General features: G+C 46.0%; 2 protein-coding genes and 1 long non-coding RNA gene across 9 annotated transcripts in view; 2 read left to right on the top strand and 1 right to left on the bottom strand.

Annotated features, from left to right (window-relative positions):
* Positions 1-15,620: 15,620 nt before the first annotated feature.
* Positions 15,621-25,426, top strand: part of Mast4 (microtubule associated serine/threonine kinase family member 4) — a 598,008-nt gene continuing 588,202 nt past the window's right edge. For 6 of the 7 annotated variants that reach the window (XM_087613921.1, XM_087613914.1, XM_087613906.1 and 3 more), the window contains exon 1: positions 15,621-16,247. In XM_087613921.1, the coding sequence (XP_087470047.1) occupies positions 15,891-16,247 (357 nt within the window). In that variant the 5' untranslated portion in view covers positions 15,621-15,890. 7 annotated transcript variants of the gene reach the window in all.
* Positions 17,602-18,568, top strand: LOC147996043 (uncharacterized). The gene is made up of 2 exons (XR_015673849.1): positions 17,602-17,684; positions 18,247-18,568. It is a non-coding gene; the product is annotated as an uncharacterized LOC147996043 (long non-coding RNA).
* On the bottom strand, positions 22,003-24,709 carry LOC120101077 (uncharacterized). Its single transcript, XM_087639205.1, has 4 exons — positions 23,201-24,709; positions 23,029-23,113; positions 22,662-22,750; positions 22,003-22,375 (listed from the first exon to the last, which is right to left on the bottom strand). Exons 1-4 carry the CDS (start codon positions 23,396-23,398, stop codon positions 22,292-22,294), a joined length of 456 nt encoding a protein of 151 aa, XP_087495331.1. The 5' UTR covers positions 23,399-24,709; the 3' UTR covers positions 22,003-22,291.

Genomic DNA, 25,426 nt, shown 5'->3' with positions numbered 1-25,426 from the left:
CTATGTGATGGTGTGTTGTGCTTTTATTGCCAGAAGCCAGTGGAGAGAGAGGAGTTGCCTTAGGAGGAGAGAAACCTCCAATGTGATTCCCTAGAAATGCAGTAACACGTGGGTTTTCAGTGTGATGTCCCATACACCTACCCGGTTGGAGCCATGTAAGGGGTATCAACACGGCCCTTAGAGCTCTGAGTATGCCATAAAGGGGCTATTAGCACAGACCCTCAGCTTTCGAGTAATCCAGCTCAACTATAGGAAACCGAGCTGGTGAGATAGCAGTGTTGTGGTTAAAAGCATTTGGCACCAAGACTGATGACCAGAGTTCAAGCCCCAGGATTCAAGATGGAAGGAAAGAACTAAGTCCTGCCAGTATCACTCTTACCTCTGTACACACTTTATGGTATGCTACACACACATATATATGCACACGCACAAACACAGGCAGACAGACACACACACATACACACACAGACTTGCATACATATGCATAAAAACACACAAACAAACAAACACAAAAGAAAATTGCCAGCTTCTTCCTCATTCACACAGTCTAGCTTCTTCAGAGAGCCTCGGGTGTAGCCTTTGTTAGTCAGCAACTATGTAGTGATTCTTCAGGAGGGTCTGCTAAGGTATCAGCCAATGGATTTTTAATCCTTCCACTTACCATAACAGTACAATAAAAGTCATGTTTCTTTCTTTCTTTTTTTTTTTTTTTGGTTCTTTTTTTCGGAGCTGGGGACCGAACCCAGGGCCTTGCGCTTCCTAGGTAAGCGCTCTACCACTGAGCTAAATCCCCAGCCCCAAAAGTCATGTTTCTAATCCTAATATCAATTTTTTTTAATTCTTTGCTTTTGAGGGGTGTGTCCCCTGTGTATGTGTGTGTATGTGTGTGTATGTGTATGTGTGTGTGTGTGTATGTGTGTGTGTGTTGTGTGGTGTTTGTGTGTGTCTAGTATATAGATTTTTTTTTCTTATTAATTACTCGTTTTGCTTTTATTCTCCACACAATTTTCCTGACCTTCCTGTATCGTCAGGCTGTTTCCTAAGAACTGGTCATCCCTTACCAGCTTCTGCACCTTCTGTTGCTCTCAGAAAGGCAAAGCAAAAGCATACCACGAGGGATGTATCCCATCCTTGAATGACTGCCTTCTTCCGGAAATAGACTGTTAGCCCAAGTAGTGTGACAGTGCTTCCTCCTGTCAGAAAAGCATTAGCTCTAAGGAGTAAGGTAACTTTTCATAAGGCTTGCTTTGTTAACCCAGCCCATTTTGGACCTCAGGCACATGGAGGGTGTCGGTCCTCTAATTCGGGGGCAGTGATTATCCCTAGTGCACTCAGGCTGCACTGCCTGCCTGGATCTCAGTTTATACTAAAGGCATCCAGGAGAGAGGAAAAGGGAGTTAGAATGAAGGCTAAAGAGGAGGGAGCTTGTAGAGAACACCATTAGCAAAGAAGCAGCTACAGGAAGTTTTCTTTAATGAGAAATAGCCAAAGATGTGTCAAGAGGAGAATGACCCAGAAACTTGAGGTTTGATCTTGGGAAGACAAAGGGCACCTACATTTGCTTTAAACTCAGGATGAAGACAGGATTAAATCCAACAGCATTTAACAACAGAGAATGCAAGGAGGACTTGGAACTGGCCACTTACTTCTCTTTCAGCCATACACAACAGTGCGACTTCTTTAAGGCAGGGGTTGGTGGTACTGATCAGCATTTGTGGTTAGATATTTCTTAACATAATATTTTTATTGATCATTTGAGAATCTCACATTATGCATCCCAATATTGCTCATCTCTCAGTCCTCCCCAATCTGCCTCCCCAACTCCTATGTGACTGCCCTCCTAACAAAAGAAGAAAGGAGGGAAGGCGAGAAAGTCCATTTGGTGTGGTCCATATACTCACTGGCACACATGGTCAAACTCCCAGTGTCCTGACCCTGAAGGGAAACTGAGTCCTTCTCCATCTGCACCCCAACCCAAAGCCACCAAATGTGGGGCGTTAAACCTCAGCATTCTCATCACATTTTTTGTAGGACTTCTCCTTGACGCTTCCTCTCTAGGGTGTCCCTTTTAGGAGTTGGGGTTGTGTTTACAAACGTTAACAACACTGCAAGAGCAGCTTCTTTGTCTTTCACAGTCAACGGGAGCATGGATCCTGGCATCCTTGGTTTCTGGCAACAGCATGAACCACAAGCATCCACTGGTCTCCTGTGGCAGCATGGCCCATGGACATGTACACGGTCCTCTGCCAACACACGGGCTACTGACCAGCATGGCTTCAGGGAGAAGCAAAGACCATGGAGGTCTTTCAAAGACGTCTAATCCGGTAAATGGTCCATTCTTCATCATGAACGTGACATTGATCTCATGAGAGCCCAGGTCAACCAGGTGAGAGAGTGTGGAATGTGTAGACTTCTGGATTTGGATGTGCCAACCCCAAAGCCCCAACTGGAAATGTGTGGACTTTGAGGCCGAGAAACAGAATTTCATGCATGGTGGCAAGTTTCGATCTGTTATAAGAAATGGGACCAGATTTTTTTATTTTCAGTTAACAAAAGATATTTCCAGTTCGCCATCTGAGATCCATAACTATGAGAAATTCAAACTTGCAACATAAATAATCCCTTGCTATGACAAACATGGCGTTAATGAGCACTTACTAATGAAATTTATTTTAAAATGGAAACCCAAGACGCCAATGAAAGGATATCAGAAACCCACGTCTGCATGCTGTTGAGACACAGCGCTTGGTATGCCTTATTCCCCCTGGTTCCTGGAAACCTTGGGACTTTCTCTTTCTCCCTGGCTCTTCTTCACCTCTGAAGGGTGTCCTTACATCATGAGCTTTAGCATTCTTGTCTAGGAACCCTGCCCTCCCTGGTACAGCCCTTGGGAATTGCAGACAGATGCATGGGTTTCATTGTCACGGATGTTCTATCAACTTCAAAAATAACTCTCTAATCCATTTCTCTCCAGACTCAATGGAGTCATCTCTCTCTAGGAGGGTTCTGCATTGATGCTCTGTGATCTATCAATCAGAATTTTCCATTCATTTTGCTACTGTGCCTGTCACAAAATGGGTACTCAGCTGTGGATTGTGGTTGTAATTAATCATTCACCACCATTGCCTGGGCTTGGCTGTTGTTCATCTACAGCAAGACTATACAGATCTTGACAAGCCGCTATGGCTTGAATACAATTTGTTTCCATCAGAACTCCTGTGGAGGTGGAAGTGTTGGTCCCTAAGGTGACAGTCTTGAGAGTCCCCTAGTTGGAAGTGTTTGCATCATGGAGCCAGAACCCTTGGGAATGACTGGCACCTTTGTTGTGAGAATGGCTGAGTCATTCATAAGTTAATCCCCCATTTCTCTCTCCCAGTGGTGCCTGACTGTCCTTCAGCATTTTTCCATGTGTTGACGTAGCACAAGTCCCTCACTGGATGTGGCTACCTACTCTTGAGCTACCTACCTACTCTTCACTGAGTTACAACTCACACAAAATCCTTCATAGATTATTGAGTTTCAGAATTCTGCTGTGCCAGTGGAAAACCAAGGCACAGGGTTAGTGTTAAAACCTGCTGTTCTCGCAGCATCCGGCACAAGTGTCTGTTCCTTGCTATATAATTCGTGTTTCGGCTGCTGTCTTTTGAAGGAGTGAGACTAGAGAAGAATTGCTTTGGAATTTAGAGATGTGAGAGACAGTCTTCAATTCAGAAGCCAGGGGGGAGAACTTATGGAGCGTACTTTCTAACAAACGACTCCCAAACCGAGTAGCTAAAAACAGTCCTTCCTTTCTCTTGCTTTCTGAGGAGAGGAATTGAGGAAGGGCTTGGTGGTGCGGTCCTGGAAAACTGGCGAGGCTACATCATCTCTCAGGTGTCTCCCTCCTTTACTGGCAATTATGTAGGAGCTGGACTTACCGCCAGATTGCATGTCTGTGGCCTTTTCTGCATGGTAGTCTTGGAATATCTGTACTTCTACGGTGCCTACCTCCCCCCAGCACAAACACTCCAAGGAGAGCAGATGGAACCTACATGGCCATTTCTGGCAGAACTCGAGAATTTACATAACAGACCTTCTGCTGCTTTCTGCTGGTGGAAAGGGAATCCCCAGAAGCCCACCCAGACTCAAGAAGAAGGCTTTCAACATGAGGCACAGCAAAGCACTGGACAACATGGACTTCCTTTAAGCTCCTTCAGATTTATAGGCTTTGGATAGCTGTTGAATTTTAATGGGCAGAGGGGTTGACTAAACAGGGTTCTGGTTGAATAAACATTTATGGTATATGGGGATGGAGCAGAATCTAAGTCACAAACAATGAATAATCCAGTTGGCAAAAACATAAGTTTTGCAGAGGGTGGGGCGAGGAAACCATGCTGGGAAGACTGCAGGGTCTTGCACTGTAGGGTAATAAATCTGGACTTTCTTCTCCTTAGTGCTGGGGATGGAACTCACCCTCAGCTAGACTGGCGAAGTGCTCTGCTGCCGGCATCCAGCTTAGGGTCTTTCTTGCGGGCAGTGGGTAACTCTTGACATGGAGAGGAGGAAAATGATCAAAGCAGTATTTTTGGATTAACTTAGCTTGGGGGCTCATCAGAACCTGGACAGGTTAGACTATTTGCAATTAACTCCCCGATAAAGCTCTTACAGTGATCTCGGGGAAGTTGGGGCCCTGCTTGAATTAAAGGGGTGAGATTTAATAGGAAGAAGAAGGAATGGAAGAATGCTGTGCAAACCCAGGAAGACTGGAGGGGGTTCTTGCCAGGAGACAGTCTCAGTATTCATGTGGGGATCTGAAGAACCCTTCATCTAGGAAGAGAGCTCCTGTTCCTTAGGAACTTGGTTGAATAGGGACAATTAATCTTCATTTAAGAAATATACTATGTAAGGCTGTGCTTTGAAATTCAGAATCCAGTGGTTGGGAGATAACATCAAGGGTCAACGGTTTTCCAAATCTCTCCTTTCTCTCTTCTTCCTACCACCTGCTTAATGCATATTGTATTTTGGACCAATATATTTGATGTCACCGTAATTGTGCATTTCTTTACATTTTTTCTATATAAAAAGGCCACCTAAAAGAACAGAATAGAACAGCAACACGTAGAGCACCTCCTATGCCATCCTTTATCTTATTCAAGAGGCTGTGGTTTGACCTCTTGGTAGTCCACATTTCTGTGGGTCTGAGCTGGCAGAGTTATGGAAATCACTCCCTGTTTTTTTATTTATGGTCCATTCCACTGCTTTGAAATTAAGTTGACATCCAGTGTTAGTAGATATTCATTACCTTTCTAAGATGCCATTTAGAAAACTGATTGCTCAGGGACTAGATGGCAGAGAAGGGAACATTTTCCACTCAGAGGGTCGACCCTGTTCAAGAAATGCTATACTGAGACATTCTCCTAGGTAGGCTTTTTATGGTGTAGCCTACTTCAACCAGTGAATGGGGCTGGCCCTCCTGGGTCTCTTGGTATCTTTCCATTTTAAAGCAATCTTAATCTTGTTTCTAGGAGCACAGCCTTTGTGTTCTAAAAGGTATTAGGCATGTTGACATCTACACATAAATAATGAACTCCATCTAAAGCAACATTTCAACAAGGCAATGCAACCTGAGAGGTTTATTTATGCTAGAATTTAAAAAACCCACAACAAATAAGAAGAGGAGAAGAAACAATCCAGCAGACGTGTAGGAAAGAGAAGCAGGCCTTTCTTCATAAAGGATATACCAGTATGGAGTCTGATGAGGTTCTGAATCACTCAGTCCTGGAGGTTGTGAGCCAAGACTTCTCCAAGGTGCTTTTCTTTCCCCCAAAGAAGTCATAACAGGAATATATATAGATCTATAATGCCTTTCTGTTGGGGGAAATGAAAGTACTTTCAAAACAATCTCCTAACACTCCGGTGGAGGGAATGATGGCAGGTTTTATATTACCCCTATCACACCGGTGATGGAGGCCCTGATAAATGGAGTTGGTGGCAAAGTCACAAATGGATGCCAGGCCTTCTGATGTACAGCTAGGGCTTCAGCAGTTAAATGAAAAATATGGTTCCTGTTTGCTCAGTCTTTCCTCATCTGCCAGAAAAGAACCTTTCCTATTAGGATTAACCCCCTGCTCATTCCTGCATCGAGAGATGGGGGGGACACCCTAAAATTTTAAATGTGCAAAAGAAAGTCAGATCAAAAATGAAACAATTTACTTGGACAGTTAAACTCAGAGATGCGCAAAGTAATATGCTGGTTGCCAGGGGCTGGGAGGAGAGGAAAGACAGAGTTTCTGTTCAATGAACATGACGTTTGAGTTATGGAGAAAGAGTAAAGTCTGGAGAGCCGCCGTGGGGTGCTAGGCCCTTAGACAACAGAAATGTACCAAAAACACTTCGGATTTTGTTGATAGAATTCATGTTATATGGCTGCATTTTTTTTTTATACAGTGAAACATGTGATCATCAAGTGACTTGCTACAACTTTGGGGTGCACAGTGGTTCATCAGAATTGAGGTAGCCTAGGTCTCTTTTGAGACCTGATAGTTATAAATGATAGTTATAAATATAGTTATAAATCCCACACACACACACAAAGGAGCATTTCCACTTTCATGGTCTCTAACACCATTACCACCTCAACAGCTCCATGGGTTTGCTTGCTTAAAAACTCAAATATTAGGGAGAATATGGGCATCACACAGAACTTTCATTGAATCCTAACCCTACCCTATAGTGTGATTTTTGAGGGGGAAAAATTGTGTAATTTCTCAGCCCAGTTTTCTTTATCTGTAAAATGAGAATTATACCCTTGAATTGGGGTTAATAAGGAGGTTGAATCCACAATGTACAAGAACATTTTAGCCCAGAGTCTGGAAGGGAGCTTGTGTCCAGTGTATGGCCACTCTTTTCCTATACCAGATGTTTAGTGAGCTGTTGGGAGCAGCTCTCCTGGATTAGATGCTCAGGCCCACATCTACCTACTGTCTAAAAACACTCGGCCAGGAGACGTCTGGCACACTGAACCCAGGATTGGAGCTTCGTAGGAACCAGAATTCTGGTTCTTCCCGTTCGCCAAATCTCCTGACACCCTTGCATCGCGATGGCGCCCCCCATGGTGTGAATCTGCTATCTTCCCAAGATAGACCTTGAAACTCCCGCCTTTCTCAGTTTCCTTTGCCTCTGGGATACAGTCATCTGACTTAGTCCTGCTAATCAGATGCACACACGGAGATGGAGCTGTACAGAACTGTCTGTGTGCAGAGGCTGAAGGGGGCGGGGCCTACATTCTGCAGGCGCAGATGGTGGAGAGCCAGCATGGTTCTGGAGTCTTCCAAAGCAACCCTTGCCTGTTTTGCCAGCTCTGCGTTGAGGCTCAGGGCCTGTTTCTGCAAACTCACTCCAGAGCTTCTGATCCATCCCACTGCTTTCCTGAGACCCCAACCTTCACGACGCTAAGTATCCCCTCTCTTGCGATGAGTTTTACCACATAAGTGAAAGAAAGATGAAACACTGTAAAATTCTCGCACATGTGTGGATTTTAAGTAAGAATCAAACTTTCTATAAATAAAGGGCATAACCCTGGTGCAGCCCAACTTTAGGCTTTCTTGGTTCCCAGCAGGGAGTTTTTTCAGCTTTAGTCTCAAGAGCTCTTCAAGGATCCCACCCTATTCTTAAACCACCTGCAAGCCATACTTAGAAGGCTGTTTAAGAAGGCAAATAGTGAAAGGAAACTTCCATTAGCATGTCGGAACAATAGCAGTTTGAATTGGAGTTTTCCTCACCGAATAAACTGAAATTGCCCCCTTCTCAAAGACTACGGGTTCTTTGCATCAGCCTATGGCCTGTATAAAATTGTTGACCGGACAGTTTAATAAACATGAATTTTCAGGGAAGCTTTTAAATGTCACGTAATATAAATATAATATATATTTAAGTGAATAATATAAATTTACTCAATGTGTATTCATTATGAATCATCCTGTAGTAGGCATTGTGCTGGGGTTTAGCACTCGTGTGCTGCTAGGTAAGTAAGCTACCAGTTGTCTCTCAAGACTCTCACTGCTAAGAAAGAAGGCAGACAATGCCAACATCATGCTGCACTAGGATCTGATTCTGTCAAGAATGGGAGAAGTATTTCCTTTTGCCAATAGATTTTCTTAATATTTTAACCTCTAGGAAGAAGGACTCCTTCTCCTGTCTAACATATTGTTTGCTGACATGTGGTAGATTTAGCACCTAGAACGAGGCCAGCTCTGCATCTGTGACTTTAGCATCATAATGCGTCTTGAACTGCTTGTACAGGGCTTATTCCCAATAGGGGAGATAACCAGTGGATTTGGGTCAGTACTCTTAAATTTCTCAGGGCACAACAGTGAAGCTAGCCAATCATAGACCACTCTGAAACCTTGGGCTAAAATAAGTCCTTTGTTCTTTATAATTGTTTTTGCACAGATATTTGTTACAGCAGCAACAAGTTGAGGTAACATAAATCTTCTTATAAAAGACAGCAGAGTGGCCACGACCCAGTTCCAAAGACATCTACCATTATGTTTATGCCCCAAAGGTGTGTTTCCCATGTCACCCACTGAGGACATTCTCCTGTGTAGATGTCAGGCAGTATCATTGATATTGCTTCTTATATAATTATCCTGCCCCAGGCAACGCCTCCTGGCGAGGATAAGATGGAAACATGTCTTTGACAGGAGGGTATGTGGCACAGAGGGGATCTTGCTTTTGATTTATGCACTGTCAACTAATTTCACACTCAACATAAAGTTCTAAAATATACAGCATTCCTGATATCCCTAATCCATTTGATGCAAATTTCTCTAATTTCTCCTCTAATGTCCTTTTCTGTTGTTTCAGGGTCTCCTATTTGAGCTTTTGTGACAGTTCCTTGCACATTCCTTCTCTTCCATGACCTGGGTACCTTTGAAGTGGTTCCCTGTAGTGGCCCTTGTTCACTTCATCCTGTGTTCTAATGATAGAGTAAGGCTATGCGACTTTGCTATGTGCACAAGAGATGATGCTTTTCATCCTAGCAACAGCTTTGGGATGTTCGTATGTCTTCTGATTTGCTCATTTACACGGTGAGGGTGGTGTCTGCTGGCTCTCTTCTCTGTGACGTCACTAGCCTTCATTTTATATTGATGGATCTCTTGCTGTAGAACACTGGGTCTGTTTGAATCCTGTTGTCCTCAAACTTCTACCTGATCAACTTAGTAGATTTTTTTTTTTTTAGTCTTGTTATCTCTGCTCCCTTCCACATTATTGATGTGTTTAGTTCTATTTCTCTCATTGCTTTTTGTCCCCAATAAAATTTATTCTGTTTTCAGAAGTTTGTTTATTTGTTTTTTTTTTAACACAGGTTACACATTTCTTAGGTTGATCTTGAACTTGCTAAATAGCTAAGGACAACTTTGAAGTATGAATTTTCCTGCCTTCACTTCCCAAATACTGGGACTATGGCAGACATATACCACAGGGGTGAGAGTCAAACATAGCATCTCACACACACTCGAAGTAAGTACAATTCCCACCAAACAATACCCCCACACATTCAGTTACTTTGTAGTTCGTTAATTATGAATTCAGACCCCGTGGGTATTTGTTCTTTACCCTTTGATTGAAAACCCAACACCACCAAAGTTTGGAGCTCAAATTCTCCCAGCCTTGGCCACGATGATGTCCTTTAAACTGGTACCTGCCACCTTCTGATGCCATCTTTCTTTGAGCAATTCTTGACCTTGAACACAAAGAGTTATTCCAGATTCACCTTTTATTTCTACTACCTCAGCCCTAAAGCCAATCACTCCCCCTTTGGGGACTTGTTAAATCCTGAAGTCACATCCCAAGCCAACTGAACATCTCTGGGGTGGCAGTTGTCAGCATCAGGGTTCTGTAAAGGTTCTGGGGGAGTCTAATGTGCAGGTGTGGATTACTAACCAATGGACCCAGGCTGTGGTTTCTGACTCTTTTGTTCTAAAACCTCTGGAACCTTGTCTGTCCCTGCAGATTTGGGTGAGAGATTAGATTCTGATTTTTCTACCATGTTCATCTGGCAGACTACACTCTCTGAAAGAAGAGGGTTGGAACATACATTGTGGTGGTCTGAATATACTTAGCCCTTGGGAAGTGGTACTATTACGAGGTGCAGCCTTGTAATTAGTAGGTGTGGCCTTGTTGAAGGAAGTGTGTCACTGTCACTGTGGGGGCGGGCTTTGAGGTCTCCTATGCTCAGGCTCCTCCCAGTGTGGAATGAGAACTCCTCATGGCTGCCTTTGGATCAAGAAGAATTCTTGGCTCCTCCAGCACCATGTCTGCCTTGCTTCCCACCATGATGACAATGGACTGAACCTCTGACATTGTAAGCCAGCCCCAATTAAATGTTGTCCTTTTAAAAAGGTGCCTTGGTCATGGTGTCTTTTCACAGCAATGGAAACCCTAAGACAGAAAGTATTTGACTCTGAAAGCAAACCACTACACTGAACAAAAAGGAGTGGCTACTTTTTCTTTTTCTTTTTTTCCCTTGTCTTCAATTACCTCAGCAAGCAGAGAGTCCTGGACAAATCTTTTTAAAGAGTGATAATAAAAGAACATTTTCATGCTGGACGTATAATCAAAACTCCCGGATGTGACCACTCATCTTGGAAAGACCAGTACAAAAGGTGGGGATCTTCTGTGGGAAGTAGGTCACCGTGTTGGATCTCGTTTGAATAGAATCCCTCTGGGGACACTGTCTTTGGCTGGTTTCAGTACGCGCATTAGGCCAGTGTTCCCAGCTGCTTTTAGCTCATGCATATTCCTGTCCAGCTGCTAAGCTGCCTCAAGGTGGCTGATCTCCAGGAGAGGAGAACAAGATCCAGAGAGACCCAGTTGCAGTTAGTCACTTTTATCCGAGTTCCATGGAGCCATGCAGTTTGCTCCTTAGAACAGCTCTTTGATTTTCCAAATGAGGGTCATCCGTGGCAGTGCCTCAGCTTTCACATAGGCAGGGTTTATTCACTTGGGGGCAGTCCTGTAACAATGCAGAACCCCACAGCATTGGGTGGGAACATCTTGGCACATATGCAATAGATCAGATTACAGGCAACTGGTTCATCACAGGTTCATTAGCTAAGAGAACTGGGTTTTCCACCCTCCTCACCTTGTAGGTGTGGGACTCCGAAAGCTGCAACACATGCTACCCTTTCTCCCAGGTCTTTCCCTCAAAGATTTAATTTTTTTTTCTACTTGTCTTCTGGAACTTTGTACTGTAATCCTTCCTTTCCTTCGACTCTAGACACAAAAGAAAAGAGGATTCTCCCATCCCTACCTATGCTGTGTGCATATTGTGTAGTGTGTGTGTGTGTGTGTGTGTGTGTGTGTGTGTGTGTGTGTACCTGCCTTCTGGCCAATGCTTACTCTCTCAGTATTGCATGTTCTTTGCCCTGAAGGAAGAAGCAAAGCCCGGCATTAACAGCACTTATAAAACCAACCCAGGAAAGGTAGATAATCCACCACCTTTCATAAGACAACCTGATACTCAACACTTTCAATGCATTAAGCAGTTAGGAGCATATTAACTGTGATTTTGCAAAAAAAGGTTCATTCCGAGTTTATGATGATCTCATTTTACAGAAGAAAGAGAAGACCTGATTTCTATTTTATTGAGCCCTAAACCTAATGCTTGGAAGAAAGGCCACAGCACTGGGAATCGATGAAGCGGGTGATGCCTTGTACTAGAACATCATTCATCTGCCAGTCAGACTTGACGTTCTCACCTGGCCCTACCCACACAGCAGAGCCAGGCAGAGACCATATAGCTCTGGAGGCCATGGCTCCATCACTTAGGAGCACGACACAGAAATCTGATGCGAGGGCACAACAAAGGACATAGGCCTGGTGTAGGGTGCCAAGCCCTTGGGAGCAGCAGAGCAGAGTGCTCTGACCATCTTCTGTGGATGCTGTGGTTTCTCATATGAAGATCCCTTACTCCTAGCAGGTATCATGACTGTGTCTTTAATTTCCCTGACTTATACCAGCAGTGTGTGTGTGTGTGTGTGTGTGTGTGTGTGTGTGTGTGATGTGTGTGTGTGATGTGTGTGTGTATGGTGTATGTGTATGGTGTGTGTGTGGTGTGTGTGGTGTGTGTGTGTGTGGTGTGTGTGGTGTGTGTGTGTGATGTGTGTGTGTATGGTGTGTGTGTATGGTGTGTGTGTATGGTGTGTGTGGTGTATGTGTAGGTGTGTGTATGGTATGTGTGATGTGTGGTGTGTGTGTGTATGGTGTGTGTGTGTATGGTATGTGTGATGTGTGGTGTGTGTGTGTATGGTGTGTGTGTGTATGGTATGTGTGATGTGTGGTGTGTGTGTGTATGGTGTGTGTGTGTATGGTATGTGTGATGTGTGGTGTGTGTGTGTATGGTGTGTGTGGTGTGTGTATATGGTATGTGTGTGTATAGTGTGTATGTGGTGTGTGTGTGTATGGTGTTTGTAGTGTGTGTGTATGGTGTTTGTAGTGTGTGTATGGTATGTGTGATGTGTGGTGTGTGTGTATGGTGTGTGTGTATGGTATGTGTGTGTATAGTGTGTATGTGGTGTGTGTGTATGGTGTGTGTGGTGTGTGTGTATGGTATGTGTGATGCGTGGTGTGTGTGTGTGTGTGTGTGTGGTGTGTGTGTGTGTGCTCTTTCCCTCTCATATCAGGCCCCAAAGTATTAAACACTGGGGTCATTTTTGATACATTCTTTTGAGATACTCAAGGAGGAAGAAACTTAGCTTTTAATCAGATAGGTAAATCGCAGGATTTAGACATGTGAACTGATGTGGGTCCAGAAGTCTATCCATATCCGAGGATTTGCCTATGTGTCTAATTGGGGTGATTTCAGGGAACCACTTTGGTCTTCTGACCCTCTTCTGTCGACAGCCATGTATTGAGTTTGTCCAGTTCTTATCTGAAAATTCTTATAGTCGTCATTCTCCTCAGACAGACGTGGTCAAGCCTGATGACTGAGCATGCTTTACAGTAGACTGTGAATCCCACTTAGTAAATCACAAGTTGGTAAAAAGTCAATAAAAATTCCAGGCGGTACTGTTTACAAAGGCATCAGATCAGATATATATATATATATATATATATATATATATATGTGTGTGTGTGTGTGTGTGTGTGTGTGTGTGTGTGTGTGTGTGTGTGTGTACCATGATTTGCAATGTAAAATGTATTTATTTGGGATCAGTGTTTGAAATTTTACTAAATACTATTGAGTGCTTGACTTTGAATAGGACGGGTTAAGAACATGAAATCTGTTCAATTGAATCTTGGCTCTAACACTTGCTGTGTAACATTAGGCTGTTTAACTTCTCCGTTCCATAGGTTTCAGTATTTCACAGATGTAACACAAGATCAAAAAATTGCTACCACCTCATTGGATCAACACAAGAATTGAGTATATGATAGCTTTTGCACAGTGCTCAAAACCTTGCCTGGCACATAGTATCATATAAATGTGGGTAAAACCTGTGACCAAAGGAAAAATATTTTTTTGCATAATGAACCAAGGCAACAATATTCCTTTTCTGTGGCCATTTATAGTCTAGTAGTCACATATGTGTATCCTTGATTTAAAAAAAAAAAGCTGTTTTGAGTGGCATTCTCTAAAACAGACTTCAGAGTACCAACCACTGTGCCACTGCCCACTTGCTGTGTGACCTTTGACCAGCCCTTCATCCCTAAAGTATTTTATTTGGTTCCTTCCAGGACGCTGTGAGGCCTCTCATAGGAGAGCACGGGCTCTAGGAAGTGGCATTTTTTTGCTGTTAGGATTCAAACCATGTCCTTGCTGCACCCTTCCCGAACTGAGAAGGCAATCCCTCCTCTTCTTTGATGTGAATGGCTTGCTTAAATCTTTATTTCAGTCCCCTGTGCTGAATCAACCACATAGGGGCTCAGATAAAGGCCAGTACTCTAAGGAGGGAAGTCATTGTGAGGCCCAGGGGGTGGATTCAGACCGCCCCACTGTGCGCTCTTCAGCCTCTCCATCACCACTTAGCTAAGTCTCCTGAAAGTCCTTTTACCTCAGCAGGTCTTCTGTCCCTTTGGATCATTCTGAAGTGTCACAATGTAACTCTGACAGCTGTCCACAGCCAGAGGGTCACATCCTACTGCTTCCCTCTTCAGAGGCAGTCCGAAAGTGTTCAGGACAAAGCCGCCTGTCCAGACTAGATGAGCCGCCCCCCACCCCGCCCCCATTATCACTTGTAAATACTTCGGCAGTATAAAAGGGCTCATTAGCCAACGGGGCTTTCAACTCCAGTCTTTTTCTTAAGGACCCTTGGCAAAGCTGTTCTGACAGAGAGAAATGTAAAAATCTGGAGGACTCCTCGGCTTGAAGATCTGCAATGGCTTCGCTGTAATTCTTCCTTTCTCCTCCCACGGCACATTGTAGCACTTACCAGAGCTTTTAAACATGAATAATGAGGCGGTATTATGCAATATCAATCTCTTCCCCGACCACAAGCTCCTCAAGGGCAGGGGACCTGCCGTATTCATCTTTGTATCCCCTGCAACCAATTGGCACACATCTCAATCAACGTCTGTGGAATGGAAGCTGGCTGAATTTATACCTCGGGTCACGGTGTGGAGCTCAGACGGGTCTGGAGCTGAAGGCAAGTAGGAATCATTTATTTCTCGCTGCCTAACTCCGCACTGGCTTCCCAGCAGATCCAAGCCACTACAAAGGTTAAGGTGATTGTGTGGGTGCTTTTGTGGAAGATCTTTCTCCTTCCTTGTTCTTATAGAAAAGGAACATGAAGCCCCAGGTCCGCCGCGGTGTGGCTATCCAGGGCTAGAGAAAGCCAGTTAGAGGGATGTGTCTTAAGCCCAGCGGCAGAACCGCAAGAGATGCTAAGAGCGTTCTTATCAATAAGCATGGTCCTAAACAGCATCAGCTGTTTTCTTCCTTTGTCACAAGCGTGTATCTTTGACTTAACTTTAGTTTCTAAACAGAAATACAGAAAATCATCTTTGGAGACCTTGGCTTGTGTCCAAGCCGAGAACTCTGCTGACACTTTATTTTGCTGTAGCCTTATTACCAGACAACATCAGCGTTCATGTTTCCCTTTACAATTGAGGAAACTGAGGCCCAAGAAGTTTAACCAGAAAAGGTATTGGAGATGGGCTGCGTTTAGATCCCCTCTCTCCACCACGGACTTCGCTCTCTGCACACGGCTGGGAGCGTGAGTTTGCGCGTGACTGGCCGTGCGCTTCGGTTTTCACGTGAAGTTTGCCCCGTGCCCAGTTTTCCCGATTTCACTTTTTGGAGATTAAAGTCTGGTTCTCCAAGGTCTCATCTCACTCAGCCTCCCTCCCTCGTCCCAAGGACAGACGGCCACTCCCCCACCCAGTTCGGAGTCCCAGCCAGGGTTAAGTCCGCGGGTTCCACGCCTGCCCTGCCGAGTCCCGCGCCGTGGGGCTGCCGGGCGCACCGGGAGCTCCCGCGGGATCGGGTGGCCTGCGCCTGGCCCCACCTCCCCTACCTGACGCCCGCGCGGCCAGCAGCTCCGCAGCCTCCGCCCACCGGCGCGCCTGCGCTGCCATTGGCTCCGCGGGCTGCCCGTCTCCTCCGCTCCGTCCCGGAGGCAGGTTTAGCGGGAGAAGCCGCAGTCCCGGAGGCTCGGGCGCAGCGCGGAGCGCCGATCGCGGCGGGCATGGCCCCGCGCGCGGGAGTCCATGTCAGCAGCCGAGCCCCGGCAGCCGTGAACTTGGCGACTCGCTCCTGCGGCCCGGCCGCTGTCATGTAGTCGCCGGCGGCGCTCCCCGCAGCTCGGGAGCCGCAGCGCGATCCAGACACAGCGGAGCTGCCTGGGCTTCTCCGGGAGGCGCCGAGCGCGCCGCCACCCCTCGGGCGGCACTTTGGGCCGAAGAGGGACATGGGGGAGAAAGTTTCCGAGGCGCCGGAGCCCGTGCCCCGGGGCTGCAGCGGCCTCGGCACCCGGACCCTAGGCTCGCCGGCGGCAGCCGTGTCCTCCGGGGGCGCTTCCTCAGCGGAGTCATCCTCTGGCTCCGAAACTCTGTCGGAGGAAGGGGAGCCCGGCCGCTTCTCCTGCAGGTCGCAGCCGCCGCGGCCGCCGGGCGGCGCCCTGGGATCCCGGCTGCCCGCCGCGTGGGCTCCCGCGCGCGTGGTGCTGGAGCGTGGAGTTCCTACCCTGCCGCTGCCGCCCCCCGGAGGAGCGGTACTGCCCGTACCCCGGGTCAGCAGCGCATCCCAAGAGGAGCAGGATGAAGAGGTGGGCTCAGTCTATCCTATCCCGCTCCCTCCAGGTTCCCACTGTAGGGACCCCTTAGATCCCGTTGCGTGTGCGCCGGTGTCTTGGAATGGGGAGGGAACTAAAGGTGCCACAGCCTGGGAGAGTGACGGTCGGGAGACTGTGGGTCCTTGACTTCTCGTGCTTGTCCTCGCACGCTTATCTACTTGGGCTACCCGACGGTGTGCTTTGGAAATGTCACTGAGATGATGGGTCCTCAGCGATTGGATGTGATCTGAAAGCTTGGCTTGAATCCACAACTCAGATTCCGACTCTTAGTCGTGGGAATCGCTAAGCACTGAGGTCTTAGATGGAGCGGGAGACCCGGAGCGTTTGACGCTGGTGGGAGTAGTGGCTGCGGAATTGTATCTTGCAGTGTCAGAGATCAGAGAACGCTGGAGTCGCTGGAGGGTGGGTGGTTTGGTCTTTACACCTTTCATCCTGGGGAAGAGGAAGATTCTCCATGCTAAGCCCGCCCGCATGACCTATTGGTGTCCAGAGGAGCGCTGTCACCATACCAGATAGGATGTGCCTTATCTTGTTCAGAGGACTTTGTCCAGCCTCGTTTCTTCGAAGGCTGTGCGTCTAAAAACTGTGGGTTTTTGTGACCCACTAGGTTTGTTTGTTTGTTTCTTTCTTTCTTTCTTTCTTTCTTTCTTTCTTTCTTTCTCTCTTTCTTTCTCCCTCTTTCTTCCTTTCTTTCTCTTTCTTTTTTTCCCTCTTACTTTGGAAGACTTGGAAAGGAAGATTCTCCAAGTCTTTGAGATTGTTTGCATTGGACATTTCTTGTGGGAGAAATCGTCTTGATCAGACAGGACCATAAATAAAACATGATCCTAGCATAGTCTCCGTGTGAAATTAATTCCACAGTGCCAGACTGGTATTTTCCTGTCTCTGCCGGGGGTTAGTGCTAGGAAACAATTGCCTTTGTCCCTAGAAGAAGTAAACAGAGCCTAGGGTCCTGGCTTTAGCCCCCTGGGTGTCCAGCCTGGAAATCTCAGGGCTGCATCGTGCACACAAGGCTAGCAGAGGCAAGTGACAGCCTAGTAAAGATGGAAGGAATCTTGGCTGATGGTTGGCCAAGTCTCTGGCCGTAGCCCTGACCCCTTTCTGAATGGCTGTGGGATTTCAGGGATCTCAGGCAGGCGTCTGGGGATTGGCTTTCCAGAACTCTTCGGCTCCTGAGTTGAGACCTGGGTGCGTTTCATTCCTCAGGAGTTCACTTCTGTAGTCAAAAATGGAGAATTTCAAGTTTAAGTGCATTCCCACACAAGTGCTGTTTCCGACCTGGAATTTTGGATAGCTCTAAGTTCCAGATTGAGTTTAGTCATAGTTCAGGAGTTTGCTGAACAACACACCCATCCTAGGAGATGGTGGAGAGTAGTGCTGTCTCCTGGGTGCATCTTTTGGTGGCTCTGGGTAAATGGCTGTCCTAATCTAATGATTCTGTATAGCTAACATGGCACACACGAGGTCTTGAAGGTGTGGGGGATGGGAGTGGGTAACTTCTCATTCTTGATCCTGATTTATCACCTCAACTCTGGGTGACGATGTCTTACTTTCTCCGAAGTGGATATAGTGAGATCTCATTACCCAGGCAAGGCAGTGAAGGTTGGTTGATTGAAACATATTTTGTGCCTCCCAGTAGGATGGCCTAGTGATTTTGGACATTGTTTTTGGAAGTTGAAAATTGGATATAAACGGACAGGTCCACAATTTGTGGCAAGACCTAGCCTAACACAGGATGATGGAGTACAGTCTTGACTTGCCCTGGGAATTTTGAGGCAAAACTGAAGAAAGTCATGTGGCTCCCTGCCCCCTAGCAGCAGAAAATGTTAAAACTTAAAACTTGATGTGGGGGTGTGAAAGTTCACGGACACACACTGGCACTGATGTGTTCACTGCATGGAGTTGTGGGATCGTGACTTTTGTGGAATTTCGGCTCTGAGGAATTAACAAAAACTCTTACCCACTTCCTTAGGAAAAGCATATACTTTAAATTGCCATGCCAGAAGGTTCAGAAACCAAAGACTGAAAACACCCTCTTTCGTGGAAATACCTGGGGTTGACTTCTGGTTCTGTCACATTGACGAAGTGTGCTCACAGGACGCTTGACTTCTGTTGGCCTCAAGTTTTCTCACCTCTTAAATGGGAGTAAGAGCGACAGCAGGAGAGACCTTTTGTACACACCTGTGCACATCATCTGATTTAATCCCAGCATGGTGGCTGATATTGAGTACCATGTAAATATCATCGAACATTAACCTTTACGCTTATTGCTTATAAAATATTGTGAAATTGAACCTCAAGGTTGGGCCGACTTGTTATTTCACTTTGAGAGAATCTGAGCTTTTGTTCCCGTTCTTAAAAGATTTATCATTTTTAAATAGCAGGTGCGCTTGTGCATTTATAATGGTGGTGGGTGCCCATGAGAGCAAGTGCTGTCGGAGTCCAGAGGGGGGTTGTCCAATCCCCTGGAGCTGGAGTGACGAGGAGCTGTGAGCCACCTGATGTGGGTGCTGGGTACTGAACTCTGGTCCTCCTTAAGAGCAGCGGCTGCTCTTAGCTGCCAAGGCCTTCCTCCTGCCCTCAGCTTATTCCCCCTCTACTGAAATAAGTTGGGGGGGGGTTCTTTCTCTTCATCTCAGGCCAAGCGCCTGGTGGTAGTTTTAGTTATACTATAGCAAGGGCCCAGACTAAAACACTAAAAGGCTTCAGAGCAACTTACAGTGTGGCAAGGCATTCATTTCTGTTTTAAACTGCTGTGTAGCCTGGGAGATTAATTCCCCCCACCCCCAAATTTTTTTTTAAAAATGCCAACTCACTGTATTTGTTTTTTAAATGCAAAGAAATTCTGGTTCCTGGCCTATTACTCCAGTGCTTTTATTTATTTATTTATTTATTTATTTATTTATTTATTTATTTATTTATTGTCTCGACAACCTTGTAAAAGCCCTTTTGAAGGTCACAGTGTTTATCTCGTAGTCTGTCTCACATGTAAACGTGAAGTCCTATACGATCCAGTCAGACCTGTGGACATTGGTGTCCTAAGAACTAGTTGACTGTTGGCATTGAGAGATTTCTAAAATTTTAATTTGCCTTTACTACCCTATGGTATGGGGATAAAATCTTCATTCTTTCATGCACTGGGCAAGCATTTAGCACTGAGCTACAAAACCAACCATTTTTATACTTAATATTAAAAACACGAGAGTCAGCGCTGATGGGTGACTTATTAAAACAAACTTTCCTCCGCATGTCTTATGTCTTGGGTGCAAGTCTGCAGATGTGGGGTTCTTCATGTTGAGGGATGATACTGAAGTTCTGATTAACATTGTCAGTTGGAGGATTTACCCCCGAGGTTTATGCAATTTGCCCTTTCGCCAACTCACCTAAGCCTATCAGAAAACATAGGTATTTACATTATGATTCATAACAGTAGCAGAATTACAGTTATGAAGTAACAACGGAGATAACTTTATGGTTGGGGGGGGGGGCGGTCACCACAACATGGGGAACTGTATTAAGAGGTCACAGCACTAGGAGGGTGAGAGAGAACCAAAGCTTTCTGCCCTGTCTTTTCCCCACAGCACCTTAAGATCCCAGGGAGGTCACCATTTGGTAGCTGTTGGTGGATAAACCCAGACAGCAGGTTAACCTGGGACACCTAGCATGCCCCTCTAGCAAATGAATGGGAGCTTAGTGAAGAGATGTTCAATGAATTCACAAAGTAACATTGTTTCTGAAGCTAGTGATGTGTTTGTTTGAAGGAGACTGTGCCCATTTCCTTTGTTGTGAAATAGGATGCACCAGTCTCTTGACCCGCTATCCTATGAAAACAAACAAACCAGCGGATGAAAACCTTGTGGCTCACGAGAGAGGTATTAGGGCTTTTTTTTTTTTTTAAATAAATGTGAACAAAGTCAAACTAGGCACCCCTGATATACTGTGTGCATTAGAATTGGAGACTTCCAGAGACACTCAGAATTCTCAGAGTGGCCTGAAGGAGCTTTGTAGTTAAAGGGCTTGCCAACTTACTGCGTGCTAGCTGGTTATTCTCTGCCGCACCAAGGGACTTACGTTACTGACAAAAGCTGAGAAACAGTGTCCCTTTACTAACTATAGGCACACTTAGGGGTTGTCTCTAAAGTGTTCTATTAAATGGTGTCTTACTGGGAGGGATGCCTCTAAACATCTTTTGAGGGTGTTTGTGTTTTGGGGTTCCCCACATAACAGCAATATAATGGATGGGTTTCTGTTTTTTTTTTTTTATTGCATACGAGAATAAATAGCAAAAGGAAGCCATGAATTCAGCCATGTCTTTTCATAGACTTTATATTTTATTAATCCCAGAAGCTACATAATTTGAAAAGAGAAGTGCATGAATCTTGGCATATTTATTATTTAGTCTACTTTTTGACTAGATACCTCAGTGTGAGTCATGAGATTAAAACAGCAGTCAGCCTAGCATGCATGCATGTATATATATACATGTGCATATATATATGCAATGTGTGTATGTATGTATTGTATTATGGTATGTATGTGTGTATGTATTGTATGTATGTATGTATGTATATGTATGTATGCAATGTGTGTGTATGTATTGTATGTATGGTATGTATGTGTATGTATGTATGTATTGTATGTATGGTATGTATGTGTATGTATGTATGTATGTATGTATGTATGTATATGTATGTATGAGGCATTATCACCCTGGACAGAGATGGGTTTGACATCTCGGAGCTTCTCATGTACTTAGGGAGCTAGACATAATCACACCGTGATTATTAATTAACTGGAGACCAAGGTGGCATCTGAGGCACAGGCTGTGAAGGGTTGTGTGATCTAATCCTGTAATTCCCGGAGCATGGGATCTAAGGCTGGGAAAGGACGCTTGATCTGAAGCCTGGAAGACGAGCCGGAGTTAGATGGGGAAGGAGAAAGGGAAGAACAGGAGAGAGAGAGAGAGAGAGAGAGAGAGAGAGAGAGAGAGAGAGAGAGAGAGTGTGTGTGTGTGTGTGTGTGTGTGTGTGTGTGTGTTCTGTGGGCCTTTTGCTTGGCACAGAGGAAAGGGGAACAGGGAGCAGGTGACCAAAAGGTCAGACACAGCTGAGTAGGACAGGGCTCTGTGAACTTCATGCAGAGGGCACTGGGAACCATCGGAGAACCTGAGGCAAGGAAGTCTGACCCACTGAGAATTGTATTCGAAGGAAGCCAGGCACCTCAAAGCCTGTGGGTTGGGAACTGTGGGTGTATCCTGTTCACACCTTCCCTGCCTTGGAACTGATAATCTGGACAAGTGTGGGTGAGATGGGGAAGGGAAGAGAGAGAAGACAGTTCAGGGACTCCAGGCCAATACACGTGAAGGTGGCAGGAGAAGAATGCAGATCCATTCCAGAGAATAGTAGGAGGCTGTTCGACGTGTTACCATCTTAGTGTTTTTGTTTTTGTTTTGTTTTTTGAGAGGAAAAACGTTGAGGTGAGGACCTTCCCTTCAAGTGGCCATTTCCATAGTAAGCGTAGGGACAGATTTACCTGGACAGAATCTGGTGTGGGGTGGTGGTGTACTCTGAGATCAGGCTCCTGTCGGCAGGAAGCATGGTGCCAGCACATTCTAGCTGAGTCTGGCTTGTGGGTGTGGATTTTCCTATTTGGGAAGGTGCAGCTTTTCCCTTTGTTCCCCTGGTGCTCCAGGACGCGGCAAGCATTTACACCTCGCTAATCTGTCAGAGCAGGTGAGCGTCTGTCCGGTTTACTCCGATTTAATGGATACAGTGTGTGAGTCCGTGCTCACAAATTCTGAGTGTTTGCCTGGAAAGGGCAGATGTTCATTTCCTTCACCCCTTCAGAGCGAGGAGGGAGCGTTTCCCTGCTCCTGGGTCAGGGTCCGATCCCGGTCCAGTCACCCAGAACAGATGACTTCATCTAGGTTATTAATACGGAGACCCTGTCCGTCCTGCAGAGGGTCATTGGAAGAATGCGGCGCCTCCATGTCCATACGGCACGGTGCATGGCCTCTGTCAAACATGGCATAGGACATTTGCTTTATCGCCGAGGAGGATGGGGAAGGCTGGCTCTGGAAGCGTATTGTCACCGTCGCTATCCTGGAAAGGGATAAACAGAGACCCAAAGTTGCTCCCTGGTGGATTGTGCGGCTAGGACATTTTGATGGTAGACTGGCAGGAGCTTTCCTCTCATAGGTAGATATGTAACATGTATCACTATTAATTTCCCGGCCGGAACATTTTTACGAGACAGTAACAGCAAACTATGGCGCATGATTCGTTAGCCCTCCTCTGAAGACACCACCCCTCTTTTCTCTATGGAGCCGGTTCTTAGCCATCCGTTATTAATCAGTATCCTAAAGGGCTTGGTGGGTGTGTGAATTACCAGGTTCTTAGACATAGGGGTGACATCAGCTGTGTGGTGAGGCAGGAAAGATGACTCGAACTTCATCCCCCAAAGTGAAGGTCTGTGGTCTGGGAAGGGTGTTAGACGGAAGTCAGGTGATGCTTTGGGGTGAAGTAGTGAGAGCTGTAGTCTAGAGGCTACCCCAACTTCCCAGAGGAGAATGCAAATTACCCTCCCCCCAAACCTCCCTTCTGTCCCTTCGAGACAGTGCACACATTTTGAGCTTACAGTAACCCGGGAGCCGGTTGGGTCTATGTAAACGCTGCTGGGTCGGCTGTGCGCTCATTCCCCCCACCCTCACCCCCAACTGGGTGCCTCCCTTGCACTTGGTCAGGCTGATACCTGCCTAGTTTTGCATCACTGGCTTCAAAGGTTTCCACTGCCTTCTGCGTGTTTACCCGTGGCTTCGTGTCTGATAGCGTTATTTCAAGCTAAAGTATAGGAGGAAACACAAGATTAAACAGGGGACCTCTGTCCCCGTAGCTCTCGTTTGTCTGCCCATCTTTGTGCTCCTTTACCTGCCTTGGAATTCCTGGGAAGGAAGGCACAGCAGCTACCTGTACCTCCAGCGTCTGGAGAAAAAAAAATCGTTCTTCGAAGGTAGCAAAGTGTAGGTTCAGGACTGCGGTCAGCAGTCTCCACAGTGTTGCCACACAGAGTATAGAGCCTGCATGAAGCCCCTGGGGGCTGATGCAGCCACTCTCAGTGCTGGGCATCCCCGCTTATTTAATGAGTTGTATTCCTAACTGGACACGTGTCAGAGACAGCTTAGACATTTGTATCCCAGACCCGTAGTCTTCTGCTTGCCCATCAATTCTCTGCTCAGACACAGTCGATATAATTTTGATTATGGTACTTACTTCCACTGAACCTTTCAGCCCGAATGCTTTGTGATGGTATTGGGGGGTTGCAGGGGAGAAGGTGGGCGTGAGTGGAGGAAGATAGAGAGACCGGACACATTTGGCTCCTTTTCCTTACTGATTTCATAGGCTGCCATGTGGAAAATGAAATTTTAATTCTAGCGTTCGGAACTCTGTCATTTAACACTTTTCAGCACAGGGCAACCTCCCAAGTGAGCCCAATTTGATGTGGGTGGATGCGTCTGTGTTATCTAACTCCTGTCAGATGTGGATCCTCGGGCCTTGGCCTTACAACTCAGTTTCCTCTCAACCTGTCGGAAGTCAAGTATGTCATTCTTTCCTGGGTGGGGATTTTGTGTGTTTCTGGGTTTGTCTCAAAAGTATCATCACACCTTGAGTTGAGTTAGAATTGGTGCTGCCAATCTTGTATTGCTTGGTTTTCCTGACTTATATTCTGAGAAGCCATGCATTTAAAATTGTAGCCATCTAATGGCCGCGGCCGAGCTCCCCTCACTAGCGAAGTGGCCTGCAGCTACAGTAAAAGCCCTTCTGTATGTAAAGGTTGACTACCAAGTCTCACTAGTTCTTGTGGATCGCTTGGCCCATAGAGACACACACCCCGTTAACTCAGAGCATCCGCCTTTCCCCTCATGCAGCGTTAACTCGATTGGCTTCATTGAAATGATCTGAACTCTCACCCAGGTTTCCAGTTTTAAAAAGTAGTGCTTGAGCTTCTCCCCGGAGTTTCTTCAGAGAGCTCGGCAGCCCCAGACGCTGATCTGGAGAAAGCAGTGCCGTGAGCAAAGAGAACGTTGTGTGCCTCAGATGAGCCAAGTACTTGGTAGAAGAATGCAAGGAGACGTCCACTTTCATGTCAATATGGTCCTTATCCGACTAGTAAGTTTTAAAGCACCTTGTTACGTTAGAGAAGGAACGATGTGCTGCACAAAGGTGAAATCGAGTCACCTGTCGCCTGTCGGAAGCCTGTCTTCTCTTTGCACTAAGTCCCAGGACTTTGAATTATTTATCTACTGTTTGAAAAAATACCCATGCTAACGGCATTTAAGATGCGTTTCTTGGAAATTCTTGTTTGTAGGTTTGTTTTCTTTCAGTAGGAATCGGCTAACTCACCCTCCCCCAAGCTGTCCCTTTCCTTTATTAACTACTGAGGAGATAGTCCCCAAGGTGCTTTTAAGACCTTTTTTTAGGGTGAGCTTTACTCCATTGTGATGCGTTGCTCTTGGCCATGATGCAATTCTGTGTGTAGAGGACAAGAGAGCCACCAGGAATGACAACTTTAGCTCCTTGGTTTCTTTAATAAAACGTCCTCGTCCTCCACAGTTGGGTTTCACACATTTCCCTTTTTGACATTGAAAATTAGTTTTTAGGAGGGACTCAGCTTAGATGTGAGCATCGGGAAGGTAAGAGTTAATCAGAGTGAGCTGGCTGTGGGGAGTTTCACCAGTAGGGGAATGGAGCCAGCCCTTCATGAGTTACCCCACTTGGAGCAGAGCTGGCTCAGGTTGTCAGTCCATTAGCAACTGCTCTGCCGTTACTTGCAATGGAAGTTGCAATATCCATACTGTCTTCTGTTTTATTTATTTCTGCTGTCTTCTATTGGCATTATATGGGTATTTCTCTGGTGGATTTGCAGCAGCACAAGACCTGCATGAGATGAAGCCAGTGAAATTTCCCTGTATTCCAGGAGGCCCCTGGGCCCCAGAAGCTCCATCACTGACTGAGAAGCTATTGACAGTTGACAGCCATTGGGGGGTGGGAAAATGGTTTTTCTGGGGAGGGGGGGGGACACTGTTATGTTGCCGTGTTCCATGAATGGCCCCGATCTCGTATGCATTATGGGTACCATTAATTGGGCTCTGTGGG

The sequence above is a fragment of the Rattus norvegicus genome, chromosome 2 (genome assembly GCF_021556685.1).
Source record: "Rattus norvegicus strain SHRSP/BbbUtx chromosome 2, alternate assembly SHRSP_T2T, whole genome shotgun sequence".
NCBI classification, from domain to species: domain Eukaryota; kingdom Metazoa; phylum Chordata; class Mammalia; order Rodentia; family Muridae; genus Rattus; species Rattus norvegicus.
This window is presented reverse-complemented; position numbering and strand designations above follow the sequence as displayed.

Excerpts from the sequence above, each read along its gene's own strand:
- LOC120101077 (XM_087639205.1), bottom strand. The coding sequence starts at position 23,398 with ATGCCCAGCACTGAGAGTGGCTGCATCAGCCCCCAGGGGCTTCATGCA. Across the intron at positions 23,114-23,200 it reads TCCCAGGAATTCCAAGGCAG|CTTGAAATAACGCTATCAGA; the intron begins GTAAAGGAGCAC and ends CCTATACTTTAG. Across the intron at positions 22,376-22,661 it reads CCCCTATGTCTAAGAACCTG|GATAGCGACGGTGACAATAC; the intron begins GTAATTCACACA and ends ATCCCTTTCCAG.